At 39.2% G+C, this 15,366-nt stretch overlaps 2 protein-coding genes across 4 annotated transcripts in view; both read left to right on the forward strand.

Moving 5' to 3' along the window:
* fam13a (family with sequence similarity 13 member A) overlaps positions 1–2,987 on the forward strand; it is a 45,024-nt gene extending 42,037 nt beyond the window's left edge. For all 3 annotated transcript variants that reach the window (XM_086083343.1, XM_086083344.1, XM_086083345.1), the window contains 3 exons: positions 1,370–1,560; positions 1,710–1,811; positions 1,981–2,987. In XM_086083343.1, coding sequence (XP_085939469.1) covers positions 1,370–1,560; positions 1,710–1,811; positions 1,981–2,104 — 417 coding nt within the window. In that variant the 3' untranslated portion in view covers positions 2,105–2,987. The remainder of the gene's footprint in view (positions 1–1,369; positions 1,561–1,709; positions 1,812–1,980) is intronic.
* A 1,367-nt stretch (positions 2,988–4,354) lies between these two features.
* On the forward strand, positions 4,355–15,309 carry ppm1kb (protein phosphatase, Mg2+/Mn2+ dependent 1Kb). Its single transcript, XM_086082257.1, has 7 exons — positions 4,355–4,523; positions 5,407–5,936; positions 7,099–7,199; positions 10,232–10,397; positions 11,761–11,905; positions 12,665–12,799; positions 12,969–15,309. The coding sequence occupies exons 2-7, from the start codon at positions 5,467–5,469 to the stop codon at positions 13,098–13,100; spliced, it is 1,149 nt and encodes a 382-aa protein (XP_085938383.1). The 5' UTR covers positions 4,355–4,523; positions 5,407–5,466; the 3' UTR covers positions 13,101–15,309.
* Positions 15,310–15,366: the final 57 nt, after the last annotated feature.

The following is a 15,366-nucleotide window of genomic DNA, read 5'->3' on the forward strand; positions in this document are numbered from 1 at the left end:
AAGGCTATAGTCTTGATCCAACCTGACTCGTAATAAACTCACTTGAACAGTGACGGCCGTTCTCGACCTGACTCAACCAGTCAAGACCAAACTTGAGTAGTCTGGCATAGCCTTGACCTGACACGACTGGGAACGGTTTGGCTTTAAAAGTCCAGGTTGGTCTTCGCCTGACTCAACCCAACTCGACCAATCAAAGCTAATCTCAACCAGTTGCTGTCACTCTCAAACTGACTCAATGTGACTGGACTTGTCTCAACTGGTCTCATTCAGACTTGACAAGTCACTGGCAATCTTACCTGTCTCAACCTAATGTGACTACTTACGGCTAGTTTTGAGTAATCTCAACCAGTCTCAACCTGACTTGACCAGTCTCAGCCTGAATCATTTAATCTTATCCAGACTCAACTAGTCACATTCAGTTTCGACCTGTCTCAAGCGATGTCACTCTGTCTCCTAATTTGACCTTGAGCAATCTTGACCTTTCAGTCAGTCTCAAACAGTCAGTAGCAGTGTCAAGTAGTCTCAACCTGACTTGACCAGTCTCAGTGAATCGTCCATTATTATCCTGATGCAACTAGTCACCTCTAGTCTCAACCTGACCTTATCAGTCACTTAGACTTAAGTAGTCTCAACCTGACTCGAAGACTTAGGTGATCTCAACCTGACTCGAAGACTTAAATTGGTCTCAACCTGACTCGAAGACTTAAGTTGGTCTCAACCTGACTCGAAGACTTAAGTTGGTCTCAACCTGACTCGAAGACTTAAGTTGGTCTCAACCTGACTCGAAGACTTAAGTTGGTCTCAACCTGACTCGAAGACTTAAGTGGTCTCAACCTGACTCGAAGACTTAAGTTGGTCTCAACCTGACTCGAAGACTTAAGTGGTCTCAACCTGACTCGAAGACTTAAGTTGGTCTCAACCTGACTCGAAGACTTAAGTTGGTCTCAACCTGACTCGAAGACTTAAGTTGGTCTCAACCTGACTCGAAGACTTAAGTTGGTCTCAACCTGACTCGAAGACTTAAGTTGGTCTCAACCTGACTCGAAGACTTAAGTTGGTCTCAACCTGACTCGAAGACTTAAGTTGGTCTCAACCTGACTCGAAGACTAAAGTAGTCTGAACCTGACTCGAAGACTTAAGTAGTCTGAACCTGACTCGAAGACTTAAGTAGTCTGAACCTGACTCGAAGACTTAAGTTGGTCTGAACCTGACTCGAAGACTTAAGTTGGTCTCAACCAGTTGCAGCCAAGCCCAGCCTAACTCAATCAGTCATGGCTAGTCGCAGCCAGTCTCGACCTATCTGTAACCATTTCGGCTAGCGTCACGGCTGGTATGGCGCTTCATCTCACGCTCTCGTTTCCTCTTGCAGGAGGAAGAGGATGGCTCGGAGGACGATGGCGACGCCAAGACGCAGTTCTCTGTGACCACTCGACCTGACCTAAATGTGCTCAGCTTCCTGGGTCACGAGGACGTGGACGGTTTCATTTCCCCAGTGGATGAACTGACGCCCTCCAACAATGTCACAGACATGCGGCTGTCCAACCTGCACTCCGCCACCACGTAAGTCTTTAAATTAATAATGGCAGACGCATTCGCCGTCTAATGTGCTACTCACAAAAAAGGTTGGGATTATCAGGTTTTTCAGTGAAATTAGGGACCCGAAATGCACTTACTTTTCAATCATGTGAGATTTTGTTGTCATGTGCTAGACGAGAGCTGGTGGAGCAACTCCAGGAGACTCGAGAGGAGAAGAAACGGATCCGCAAGAATCTCAAAGAGTTCGAGGAGCAGTTCTTTCGACAAAATGGAAGGTAAGAAAAGGCTTTGCAATGAAAATAATATTTCCAGGTCTGGATAAGCATAAATGATTCAAACTTATGTTATAGAATTTTTTTTGTTTCCAAGACTGTCACGACTGTTCTATTTTCCGAAACATAGAGTTCATATCTAAAAAAATAAAATAAAAAATTGTGTTCCCAGGATCGTTCAGAAGGAGGACCGCTCGCCTCTGGCCACCGAGTACAACGAGTACAAACACGTCAAAGCCAAACTGAAGCTGCTGGAGGTCCTCATCAGCAAAAGAGAGTCTACCAAGTTCATCTGAGCAAAAACAAGTCAAATCAAAGACTTTGGTCGTGATGGTTTGTCCGGCGGTCGGTGGTCGCTCCCTAAAACCCCAAATCTTCACCGCAAACAATCACGCTTGTAATGTCTACTAATTTATTTGTGTTCCTTTCTCACCTTTTGCCATAGAAGTCTTAAAAATGATACACATGAAATTGTATTTTTACCAATTTTACCAGGAAGATGGTGCCGGATATTTTTATACGAGAGACTTTATATTTGTTGGAGATTTAACGTCTGGTGTGATCTCTAGAGAAGAATGCTTGCTGTAGCTAAAAAGGCTGTTTTGTTAGTATTATGGGCCACACTTTAAAATGGAAAAACTAAATTTTATCAATGGGAGAAAAGTCACAGAATTACTGGAATAATTTGCACTGTCTGTTGAAACGAATTTATCTTTTTTTTTTATTATCCAAAAATAGAAGAAAAAAAATTGCATTCACGATAAATTAGACGCACTTTTCTTTGTCATTTTTTAACGTGGCCCAAAATACTTTCATTTAACCCAAAGACTCACAATGTGTGTTTTGTGATCAATAGTAACATCAAACTAGCATGTTTAATCCACGATTGTAAGAAAATTTTGTGTGGGGGAAAAACATAAATAATAATAAATGTCCAAATATTTCCCTCCAACTGTAAATCTGAACAACATATGCATATGTTTACATTTGTGTGAGCATGTATGTTTCTGTTCTTTTTCCGCAATGGATACAGATGAGTTAATCAGTGGCAATATCGTTTTTTTATTGAACACGAGCACTGGCGAGGCTTCGCACATTGAGAGTGTGTACATTTTAGTACATAAACTGTATTTGTATTTTGTACATAATATGAATGTAAAAATATATTTTTACTGACTCTTTGGTCTACTGATTTTCTTCGTCTTGAATCACTTGTATTTTTGTTGTTCTTTTAAAACATATGAAGCCCTTCTAAGTAATCTAAAAACAAATTTAATTACCTATACAAAGAATGTCATGGACCAAAAATAATTGGCGCCCCTTATAAAAAAGCTAATACTGCCTGTAAATGCCATAAGTCTCAAAACAATACTTGCTATGGTCCTATTAAATAAAACTCCTCCCATCACTTCAAAATGGTTCCTTGGCGCCCTTATGCCACATGATGGCGCCAAAGCAATACTTGTTAGATTGAATATTTTGACCGAAATAATATATTTTGGGAGAACAGTATTTTTATTTTTGTTTGACAAAATCCCCCAAACGTCGTGGAATTTTGGCTACAACTAGACCAAAGTTTTTTCCAAATCTTAAACCATAAAAAAAATTGTCAGATAAAACAAAACATTTTGCGGAATGTTACAGAGAAGGCTGCATATTTATTTATTTGACATCAAATCTCAATGATCCCACATGACATAACTCCCAAAATATATCTGCCAATGGAAGATCATGTGATGTAACAGGTTGATGTTATTACATCTAATCCACACAACTAGTAACACTGTAGTGTGCACAATAGTATAAGCTTTTAAACCGCTTTTCGTGTCTTTATTTAAAGAGCAGCAGAAGGGAGTGTGATGTGATTGCAAAATAAAACCAAAAGTATTCAAAACTACTGTTTGCATAGGGCTCAAGTGCGTGTAGACAACCTTTTTATGTAACCGCTGTGTGAGTGTGACAACACATTTTAAACCACCAGGCATTTTGTCATTTGCTAACAATGGAGGGAAACGGAGATAATAATAATAGCTACTACAGCTCGCTGACGTATTTTTATCTGTGTGCCTTAGATTTAACTCAAGACTTTTTTTTTTTATTGACAAAATCATCTTAAGACCTTTTAAATAATCTTTATCGAATAACTCAATTTACTAAACAGCTACAGACAAACAATAAGACATTAACGCTTTAGAAACCTCAAGAATAAAGGATTACCTATCACGTTTGTGACGTCATAAACGCAATGATTCATCACCGTCGAATTATATTACTTATTTCATATATTGGAGGTCGAATAAATAAATAAAATAAATCTTCGTCTGTGGTTTTACGATTGGATATCTGCCAAAGGATATTGACACTGGAGTAGTAAACAGAATAATTTAGGTCACCTGCTTTTTGTCTGAGTTGTTGCTTGCCTCTTAGTGGCTAGCCACGCAAGCTGCTGATTGCTGATTGGTTGTTTTTTAGCGGTCATCTGTGCTTATAACGATTGCCTTGTTTGAGGGGCGTCTACCGAGGAGTCAAGGTTTCTAGCGTTCTGATTGGCTGGCTTTATTCTATTACCTTGTTTAACAACATTGCGTTACACAACCTAGCAAGACAAGAGAGAGGAGTATCGTTCGCCAGCACGCGTAAACCATTCAACGGGGCCACAAAATACGCGTCTTAAGGGGAATAAAACAAGACTGTTGTATCAAAAATACATCTAAGGTATGGTTATTCAGTGGTGCTGTTTATTTTGAAAACAAACCGTCGAAGCTAGCTAGTCGGCTAACTAGTGCTAACGATAAGATACATGCTAGCCACGCAGTAAGACCGAAATGCACGGAACTGACACATTTGTGGCTTTTTTGGTCCTAAATATATTCTTCATTGCAAGTATTACATAACAAAGGTGGATAACGTACGTGATGCGAAATGGTATACGGTACTCTCAATATATCAAATAGCTAGCTAATGTTCGTCGAATAACTTGGTCACACGTCATCTATTTACGATGCACATTTTGAATATACCACGACAACGTATTACAACATCTAGAATACGCGTGCGTTGTCGTATTGTGAGATGTGACTATTAAAGCTGAATTTATACCAAAAAATAAATAAATACACCGTGGACAATGTGTTGCTAAAAACATATACTATACATTGTATTTATTTGCTGCTATTCTGTAGGTACTTTGTGCTCAGGCCAAAATAATAAAACATTTCTTTGACACCATCTTGTTGCCATGGAGATATGTCAAGTGAATTGAAACGTTTCCTTTTGACAAAAGTAGTGTTTTGCATTCTTATTGTAATGTTGCATAATTGTACTTGGTGCCAAGGAACCGTTTTTGAAGTGATTAGAGGAGCTTTAGTTAGACCACGGTAGCGCTTTGCCGCCATTTCGTGACGTATTATGTGTAACATCTGATTTTGTTTACTGTCATATAGATTCATTTATTGCTTATTTGCAAAAAAAAAAAAACATGGGAAGAGGATATTGGTATAAAAAAAAAGCATATTATATTTTATATATTCTCAAAATCATTGAGATCTACTGTGCAAGCAAATATCAAGTCAAATAATTAATATGTCTGTTTTTCCAGTGTTCAGTGATCACATCCCACGATATCCAGTGCTTCTCTGGTATTCCTGCTGTAAGGGTGATGTCAATCGCCTTTCTCGTCCGCCTTGCAAGGTTCAGTGGGCCCCATGTTGGACGCATCGGCCTTCCCCAAATGGGCCTGGCGCCCCTCCCGTTGAAGCAGGACATCGCCCTTCACTCCACCATCCCCAAGAGGCATATCCACACCCCATCGGAAAAGCGCCGCAGCGGCACGCGCTTCGACGCCGACAGCAGCGGGTGCCCCACCACCTGGGACTCGTTCGGCATCTGGGACAATCGCATCGACGAGCCCATTCTGCTGCCGTCCAGCATCCGCTACGGCAAGCCCATTCCCAAGGTCAGCCTGTCCAATGTGGGCTGCGCCTCGCTCATCGGGCAGCGCAAGGAGAACGAGGACCGCTTCTACCTCTCCCAGATGACCAACAGCATCATGTACTTTGCCGTGTTCGACGGTCACGGCGGGCCGGAAGCGGCGGATTTCTGTCACAAATACTTGGAGGCTTTTATCAAGTAAGGATGTGGTTTGATTGGATTCACATACAGAGAGTCAATCATCTGTTAGAGGTCCGTTGTGAGCTCTCCTTTTGCCAGCAGACATCATGTCATTCGTTTCTTCTTGGGTCGGCGTCAAAATGTTTGGCAACTGTTTGCTCCAGAATTCTCCAACATTTGTAAACGTCAGCTTTTCACTATTCACTATTGTTTGTTAAAGGTGTCTGAAGCAATCGGTATGCTGTGGCACATTAGGGTGCCGTGAGAGATCATCAGGTCATCAATTCCATAGAATTGGTGCGAAAATTATTATTTACAGTGGATATAAAAAGTCTACACACCTCTGTTCAAATATTTTGTGAGACCAAGATAAGAAAAATATTTTCAATACTTTTTTTCCCCCACCATTAATGTGACTTAAAATCCATAGAATTCAATTGAAAAAAATATATATTTCCAGAAATGTGGTTTCACTAGTGTCCAATTAAAGTTTTTTACAGATGGTGTCTCCCCTTTCACACATCCTGTTAACTCATTAACTGCCATTGATGTCAAAATTTTATTTGAACAATTTCTATTAGTTTAACGTTTTTTTTCACTTTTGTTAACAAGAGTATGAAAACCTAGACATTTTTTTAATAATCTTTTTTTTTTAAGAAAAAAAAGAACGATTGTTGAAAATTAAGGGCGGCAGGCGATTACAATTTTTAATTGTTATTAATCGCATGACTTTAATAGTTAACTCACGATTAATCACAAATTTTATATCTGTTCTTAATGTACCAAAAAAAAAAATCTCGATTTTCATACTCTTGTTAACAAAAGTGGGGAAAAAAGTTTAACTAATAGAAATAGTTCAAATGAATTTTTGACGTCTATAGCCGTCAATGGCAGTGAATGAGTTAAAACCAAAAAGTGTGAAAGTCTGCATGACTTGGAATGGAGTGAATGAGGGAATTTCCAAGGACTCTTCCGCTGAAGTTTGACTCAACTCAATTCTCTCACCCTGCTTTGGCGGCATGTCTTCACGAAAGAGGCTATTTTGCCAGCACTTATTTACTAATCCGGCATACGACGCACACAGCCAAGGCTAATATTTGAGGAATTTATTTTGAGCACAATGTTTACAAAGAAGTCATCGTTGATCACTGTGCGCTTAACATTATGTTTGTTTTTGCAGGGATCTTGTGGCCGACGAGGACAATCTGGAGCTGGTTTTAACGCAAGCCTTCTTGAAAGTAGACAAAGCTTTAGCCGAGCATTTGCAGAGCTCTACAGATGGTAGGTTGAAGAAAAATATTATCTGTCTTTTCAATTGAGTTATGAGTCATACGCAATGATACCTTTTTTTTTTTTGGTTGGGTTTTGCAACATGGAGGTCTATCATTTTAAAGTGAAGGTTAACTGATGATTGATAAACAAAAGACGCTAAACCATACGATAATGCCTGCTTTCAGCATCTAACGAGATGAGTGACACACTTCATGAAAAATCACAGTGAATGCAGGGGGCGCTCGGTTTATGACATAAGAGATTTAACACCTGAATTTCTACGATACAAAATGGCGGGCACTAAAAAACAAACAAAAAAACTACAAAATCAATTCCCTCACCGCTTCCTTAAACTACCACAGTGGTTTACTTGTTTTTTTTCCCCCCACTTTGTATGTCAGCTTGGAATATCAAAATGCTAGTTAATGTACAGTTAATGGCCACTGTTGAATCGTGAAACGGATGCGTTCTTTTTCCATCATGACCTGCGGGTAAATTTGCTCCAAGTCGAAGCTTAACCTGCATCCGGGAATCGATCATTCTATATCATTGTTGTTAATATCCTTATTATTATTATTAATATTTGTATTATTATTAGTTCATCGTGTACCGTTCAGAACAGCCAAAGTCAAAACTGTCATAAACCGAGAACCCCATGCATTTTCAATGGAGAAAGTTTTCCCCCCTTTTTTTTTCCATTTTCTTTTTTTATTGGAGCTTGAACAGCATCCCAGAGGATTTATTTTCCAACTTTTAAGGTTCCTCTAAAACGATGGCTTTAGATATGAACCGTCATAATCTCTGTCCTTGGTAGGGTAGACTCTCATTTGAATCTCATCAAAACCCTTTTTTGATGGGGTAAGAATTTCATCTCGGAAAGAAATGTGAGTCATTTACTCTTTGGTTATTCGGGATCTAAATTCGATAAGGATTTTTAGTGCACTCCAGTTGTATTTAACATTTAGGTGCACATTTTGATTGATTTGATTGATTTATTGAACATATAAACATAACAAAAATATAACAACTAAAAGAAAGGTAAAGCTAATGTGTACAATACTTTTTTTGCTTAGGTGCCATCGATTTTTAATAGAATCTTTATTATGGAAGTTCTTCATTTTCCTGTTTTTACGTGTCACTTTAATGTTCAAGCTGCATAATGTTACAGTGGTTTACAATATTATCAAATATACGTTTCAGGAATAAAACCTCTGCCTCGGTTTTAATGAACTTCTGGACGTACTATGCTTACGTACTTTATAGGTCAGGGGTAGTGCCTGCCTGTTTTCCATGTCTCCCTTCTCCAACACACCTGACTCATTATCAGCTCATCAGCAAGCTCTGTAGAAGCACGATAACGATCCTGTTCATCAAATCAGCTGTGTTGGTCGAGGGAGACATGAAAGCGATGTGGCTCTCTAAAACCAGGGTTGTTAAGAATGGTACTTAGCGAGCCAAGTATTTTTTTGAGGTGCTCTTTGGTGTAAAAAAAAAAGAAGAAAAAAAAGATAATCATCAATCTACATCATCCAGTGCATGCTGATGATGAGTATTCCCGTGAAAACAAATTCAGTATTTAAACTTAACCCAACTGTGTTTATTTAGGCTAATGTTAACAACACTAGTTGACGTGGCACCCCCGGAGGGGGGGCCGCGCTGTGTGAAATGTCCCAATATGCCTGTGTGTGTGTGTGCATGTTATCTACGGCAGCTGCGGACCCAGCTCAGAGCTGGAGGCCCTTGGCACCAATGTGGATGACGAGGGGCTAGATATTGAAGGAGAGAGAGTCCAGCGGGTCCTAAATCCTGGACTTCTGGAAGGTTCCCTATCTTTCTCTCACTCCCCTCTCCCGCTCTCTCTCTCTCTCTCTCCATCTCGATTCTCTCTCTAGCTGTCTCTTCCTCCTCTTAACGAGTGTTTGCGAGAGCTTCTTGTGAGAGCGCGCGTCCGTTTGAGAACGTCTGTTGTCACCCTGTGCCAGAGCAACTCCACACGACGCAGCATGTCCAATGTGCACAATTGGCCTGGGAACGCTGCTCTTGCAGAGCTCAAGTTCAGTGGTCATGCATTCAAACATGTCGTTGCTGTCCAATGGCAAGCCCGTCAGACCACGGAACTCATTCAATGCCAGCCATTTTCGGAAAAGTCATTTGACAGTATTTTGACTTTTTATTTATTTATTTTTTTAAGTATACTGTAAATTATAGTAATATCTTCAAAGCCTTTCTTAAATGTAACCAAATAACTTGCAAATCGCATTGCGTTACGTGAAGTTGAATAACTAAATTAAGTAATCGTAAGTAATAATAAATAAAAGGATACATTTGTTTAATCTTGAAAATTATGTTTTGCCATTCACGTCTGTGTTCCACATTTCTTGAATACAGCATAGAGGGTGTGCACACTTGTGCACCCACATTATTTCAGATCGAGCTTTAAAAAAAATATATATATATCAATGACGCTGTAAAGGTTAAAGGTCACTTAATTAGTTTAAAAAATCTGAAATTATTTGTCTGTATCTCTAAAAAAAATCTGGCATTTGATCAGGGGTGTGTAGACTTTTTATATCCACTTTATGTCCCTTTAAAAATTAACTTCCAGCTAGTTGAACAGCAACGAAATGTGTAAAATGACTAACACAGTTTGAAAGAAATTCAATTTAAAATTTTTTGCTGCTGTTGTATATCGTAAAAAAAAAAAAAAAAAAAATCTTCATCAACATCCGAATGCATTTGTATTAGTTGACTTTGTATGTGATTGTTTGACCATCAAATGCTAAGTGCTGTTTGAGATGTACATTTAACTGAACACACTCAACTGTTCAAAGTGCATGTGCAACAGTCCCCCCCTTCGCCCCCCCTTTTCCTTCATTGACAATTGAATTATCTACTACATGACCCCCCCCCCTGTCTTCATGTCTGTGTGTTGTGTGTGCGCGTGCTCGACTTATACATCATCCATCCTGTGGTTGTTTGTGCACACCTGCGAAGCGTCCACTTCCGCCTCTCACGCTGGCCCTTCTCCGTAATGTCTCTAGCGCCCGGGGTGAACGCGGGCACCACTGCCACCGTGGCGCTGCTGAGGGACGGCATCGAGCTGGTGGTGGCCAGCGTGGGCGACAGCCGCGCCATGCTGTGCCGCAAGGGCAAGGCGCTCAAGCTCACCGTGGACCACACGCCCGAGAGGAAGGACGAGAAGGAGAGGCGAGTGTGCAAATGCTCTGAAAAAGTTTGCCGTCAGCTTTTTGGATGAGCAACTTCAATACTGCATTTTTTATAATAGGATTATGCACTTCCTGACCGGATGTATGACAAAAAGGCTGTTTTAAATATGTGCATATGTGCAATACAATACATGCTCTTAATACAGTTAATTTTTTTAAAAAACAAATTTCTCACTGAAGGCTGGATGCCTTCAATAACAAAGAGTTTGAACAATCCAAAAAATAACTACATTGTACTAATTATTTTGTTAGTTTTTGGTTAATTTAGAGTTTGGGGTAATTTTTTTTAACGTGCGATTAATGAACTGCCCCTGTACTGGGGGAATTCCAGTCGCGACGCAGCAGACACGCCCACGTCAAAATTTTGCAGTAATACATTTAATAATGCATACATTTTTGGAGACTGGGGTCATTTAAAAAAATGTGCAGAATTTCACAAGTTACTTCATGTTAAAGATTAGATAGAAAAATGCACTGAGCTGTCACCGTTTTACAAGTGCAATTATGCCATAGTGGCATAAAAATGACCAACACAAATCAATATCACACTCATTTTTTACAGAATAGTACATCTTTTTAATTTTAACTAAATTTTGATCAATTATTATGAAATTACTGTATCGATGACTAAAAGATGTAGCAATTTCTCTCTTAGTTTAACATTTCTTCCACTGATGTTAACAAGAGTAAAAACAATATTTTATTATACATGTAGAAAAATATAAAATTTGCGATTAATTATGAGTTAACTATTGAAGTCATGCAATTAATTACGATTACAAATATTAATCGCCTGGCACCCCCAGTTTTTTTTTTTACACCCCAGTGAAAAGGGCTCTCGTGCATAAAAATTGCCATTGCCATTCAAGGATGGCACAAAACTGCTAAACAGCTAATCTGCAAAAAAAATTACTAGGACTTTTCACGAGGTGGTATAAGATCCAGTGCAAATGCAACTAAGCCATGTACGCCATCTAGTGTTGATTGGTGATATTGCAACTTAAAATTATACAGTGAAGCGCCAATATTCGCTGGGAATAGCAAAAATATGCCTATAATTGACAGCCATTGAAATGTATTGGTAAAAAATAATAATTCTCTTTTTGTATACCCCAAAAAACATAAAATGCTAATCAACCTGCATGTTTGACAAAAAACGTTGGTTTGCTCCTCCCCCCAAAAACAAAAGAAAAATAATTATTGGGAAAAAAAAACACCAATACAAATTCATCAAAAAATATCCTCCCCCTATTTTTTATTAAAAGGGTCTACTTGTGGGCTGCCATTCGCAGAACATCGGAACATCCTTTGTTATTAACGTGCCTTCATGCCTGTCTGCTTAGGATCAAGAGGAGCGGAGGCTTCATCACCTGGAACAGTTTGGGGCAGTCCAACGTCAACGGCAGGCTGGCCATGACGCGAAGCATCGGGGACTTTGACTTGAAGGGCACGGGAGTCATTGCCGAGCCAGAGACAAAGAGAATCGTGGTATGTTGATGGATGTTTGTACGAGGTGAAACGCCTCTCGGTTAGTCGTGGCCAGATTATAATTCCTGGCTATGGAGAAGAACCATCATCTGTCACTTTGGGTCAATAATGGTTGGGTTATCTGTGCGTGCTTTTAATTTATTTTCTGACTACATTTATAAAGTATGGAAGCCTATTGCATTCACTTTTTTCCTGGAGCTTTGTTTTTATTTTATTTTTAATTTCCTGTGTTTCTGGGAAAAAAATTCTGTTTAACTGAATTGTTTTTGTCATTAAAAATACTCCAAAAAACAGAAAAAATACTAATATTTTTTCTGTTTAAAAAAAAATAATTCCCCCCTTTGTTTTTCTGAGTATTTTTTTTCTGACTACTTTTTCCTTCGGTTTTTGTGAATAATTTTTTCGGCCTGTTTTTATGAATATTTTTTAATGACAGAAAAAACATGCAGTAAAACAAAACAAAAATATTCAGAAAAACAAAGCTCCCTAAAAAAAATATTTGTCAGAAAAACAGGTGGTTTTTTTCAAGTGACTGCAATACGCTTCTGTAATAAAGTGCAAAAAAAAAAGCTTACTCCACCAAAATAATTTAATAACTTTAAGTGCAGTAGCAGAAAGTCACCTCTAGGTGGTGCCAAGCATTAATTCATCCATCCATCCATAAAAGCTCTTCCTCATTAGCTTGAGCAGGACTCTATACAGCAGCTACATGAGAGCATCCAAAACGCTTCATTGATGAGGTCTTCTTTCCCCCACCAGCTGAGCCCCGTGAAAGATTCCTTCCTGGCGCTGACCACCGACGGCATCAACTTCATCATGAACAGCCAGGAGATCTGCAACGTCATCAACCAATGCCACGACCCAAAGGAGGCTGCGCAGCGCATCTCTGAGCAGGTACGAGCTAACGCGGCCTCAACCCGGAGACATCAGTGTTGTATCCAAAAACCGAATCATGACGTTCTTAACAAAGCCCAACTTTCGTTTCAATATTGCGATGACCCACAACACACACCTGATGTCCGGTCACACGACTTATAAACGACCTTGGCGTGTCCTCCGGCAGGCTCTGCAGTACGGCTCGGAGGACAACAGCACCATCATCGTGGTGCCCTTCGGCGCCTGGGGCAAGCACACCAGCTCGGACACCAGCTTCTCCTTCAGTCGAAGCTTCGTGTCGAGCGGGCGCTGGGCGTAGCGGCGGCGGCGCGCGGGGGTTGCTGGGCAAAGGGGCGTGGTCTGCGGACCCGCTCAGCAAGTGCAATAGTTGATAGCGTTTTTTTTGTGAGAGAGGGGGGGAAAAAAAGACTTGAGACAACTGCTGTGTGAGCGACATTCAACAAAAGTGCACTAAAAGTCTCGACAAGCGTTCTTAGCCTTTGAGCGTTTTGCTGCTAACCGCTAAGAAGTGTTGGACTAGCTAGTGGGGATTGTTAGCGTCATTGCAACTCGCTTACATTGGGAACGCAATGGAACCTCTAAGGTCAAAGTTGAAATTGAACGAAGATTTTACTTAGTTGCACTCGACAAAAATTTCAAATTTATCATTGGACAAGCGGTGATATTTTGGTTTTTGTCCTGGCTGCTCAATACAATAAAAAGTCCACAATTGCTATAAAAAGTCCCCCAAAAAATTAATATGTTCTATGCTGTACCACTAGTCTAAACACGGTATTCGTATTAATATTGTATATGTAGGATACAAATTAAGCAGCAAAATCCACACCGTTTTTTCCATCTTAGAGCGGCCATTTTGTCACTTGTTGTCGACTAAAAATGAGATCACAGTTGCTCAGGGAACAACCAATCGTGGCTCAGCTTGCAATCACCACATGACCAAATTGAAAAATGCTGTGATTGGTTGTTACCTAAGCCCCAGGAAAATGCGGTCATTTTCAAGTGGCAAAATGGCCGCCTCCTCTGAGATGGATAAAAACGGGTGGATGTTGCTGCTTAACTCGTATTCCACAAACAACAACATTAATCAGAATGATGTGTTTACATTACTGGGGTTGCATAGATTATATTATTGTAAATATTATTTTTTTTACTTCCACCTTTTTGGATCTATAAGTCAAGTTAATAAGTCCATTATGTCGACAAAATTATTTTTTGTTGTCTTTTGGATAAATGTTATTTTACAGAAAATAAAATTGTAAAACCAGAAAAAAAAGTTGTTTGAGAAAAAGGAAAAATTTTATTTTTCATTTGAGGAGGAAAATGTAATTTTAAGAGAATAAAGTGGTTCTATTACAAATAATGTGAAAACAATATTTTATGTGAGGTGAAGAATGATACATTGTAATAAGAAAAATGGTGGTAAGTTTTAATTTTACGTGAATAAAATGTTCTGTATTACGACAAAAACAATTAATTTTACACAAGAAATATAGCTGTAATTTTAGGAGACTAAATTTGTAACATTACAAGAAAAAGTCATTATTCTACAAAAAGAATGACATGAAGATTCAAAAGTTTAACTTCGTATTTGTCCTGGCGTCACAGCAAATTTAAAAAAACAAAATAAAGGAACAAAATCATCAAGCCAAAGTCCGCTGCACGCTCGTCGGCTAGTCATCAAAGTTAAGGGTAAATACGCCATTTTGTTTTCACCCAAAACATTTTTTACACTTGTCTAAATGCTCCTAACATTAAAAAAATACTTTATGATGGCGATAGTTTGACTCGGGGGAATGTGGGAGTTGTCGCGTTCCGAACCACGGGATCGGGTCGGACCTTGGAGGTTCTACTGTTGCTGATGGCAGCACTTACATTTGCACTTGGAGAAAAATCAATTTGGATGACTTTCATTTTGAAATGAGTCAACGTCGTCCATTTTACAGACTGTTAAGAAAAGAGGGTGTGTGTTGCTGACTACGTGTTTGGGGGTTTGTGGTGTGCATAACTTGTAGAACCTCGTGGAACTAAAGCAGGGGTGGGCAACCTTTTTCCGAGTTGAGGAACACACTGATGTTGCATTGGAAGCACGTTAAATAACTTGACTTATTTAGTTCAAATCAACTTTTCACATTGAAATGAATAAAAATGCCATCAAGGTGTTCCAGAACCCTCCAAAATCAGTTTTAGTTTTACATACAGAGATACACTTAACGAGTTCAAACAAAAAGTGCAGGGAGTTACAAACATTTTAAGGTTAATTAATTATTTTCTCCACCACCGACTATTTTTTTTTTTATAATGTAGTTCCCATTCTAAAGAAAATTGGCCCCGCCAATAGCTGGTCAATCCCAAGTATTAAACTAAACTTGTAGCAAGCACATTGCATGGTTCCAAAAACAGGACTGAATGATGGCTCGTAACTTGAAAAACGTATTACGTGTCGGTACCACTGTACATGACGTACACTCTAAAAAACAGTTGGGTCAAAAATAACCCAAGTATGGGTCGATTTGACTTTGAGTCAAGAAATGGGTCTTTCAGCATAAAACAACTCATAAATATTG

Source organism: Leptonotus elevatus, chromosome 8 (genome assembly GCF_054856555.1).
Source record: "Leptonotus elevatus isolate MCC_2025b chromosome 8, RoL_Lele_1.0, whole genome shotgun sequence".
Classification (NCBI taxonomy): domain Eukaryota; kingdom Metazoa; phylum Chordata; class Actinopteri; order Syngnathiformes; family Syngnathidae; genus Leptonotus; species Leptonotus elevatus.

Coding starts and splice junctions, on each gene's coding strand:
- ppm1kb (XM_086082257.1), top strand. CDS start 5,467: ATGTCAATCGCCTTTCTCGTCCGCCTTGCAAGGTTCAGTGGGCCCCAT. Junction 5,937..7,098: donor TACTTGGAGGCTTTTATCAA/GTAAGGATGTGG, acceptor TTGTTTTTGCAG/GGATCTTGTGGCCGACGAGG. Junction 7,200..10,231: donor TTTGCAGAGCTCTACAGATG/GTAGGTTGAAGA, acceptor TAATGTCTCTAG/CGCCCGGGGTGAACGCGGGC.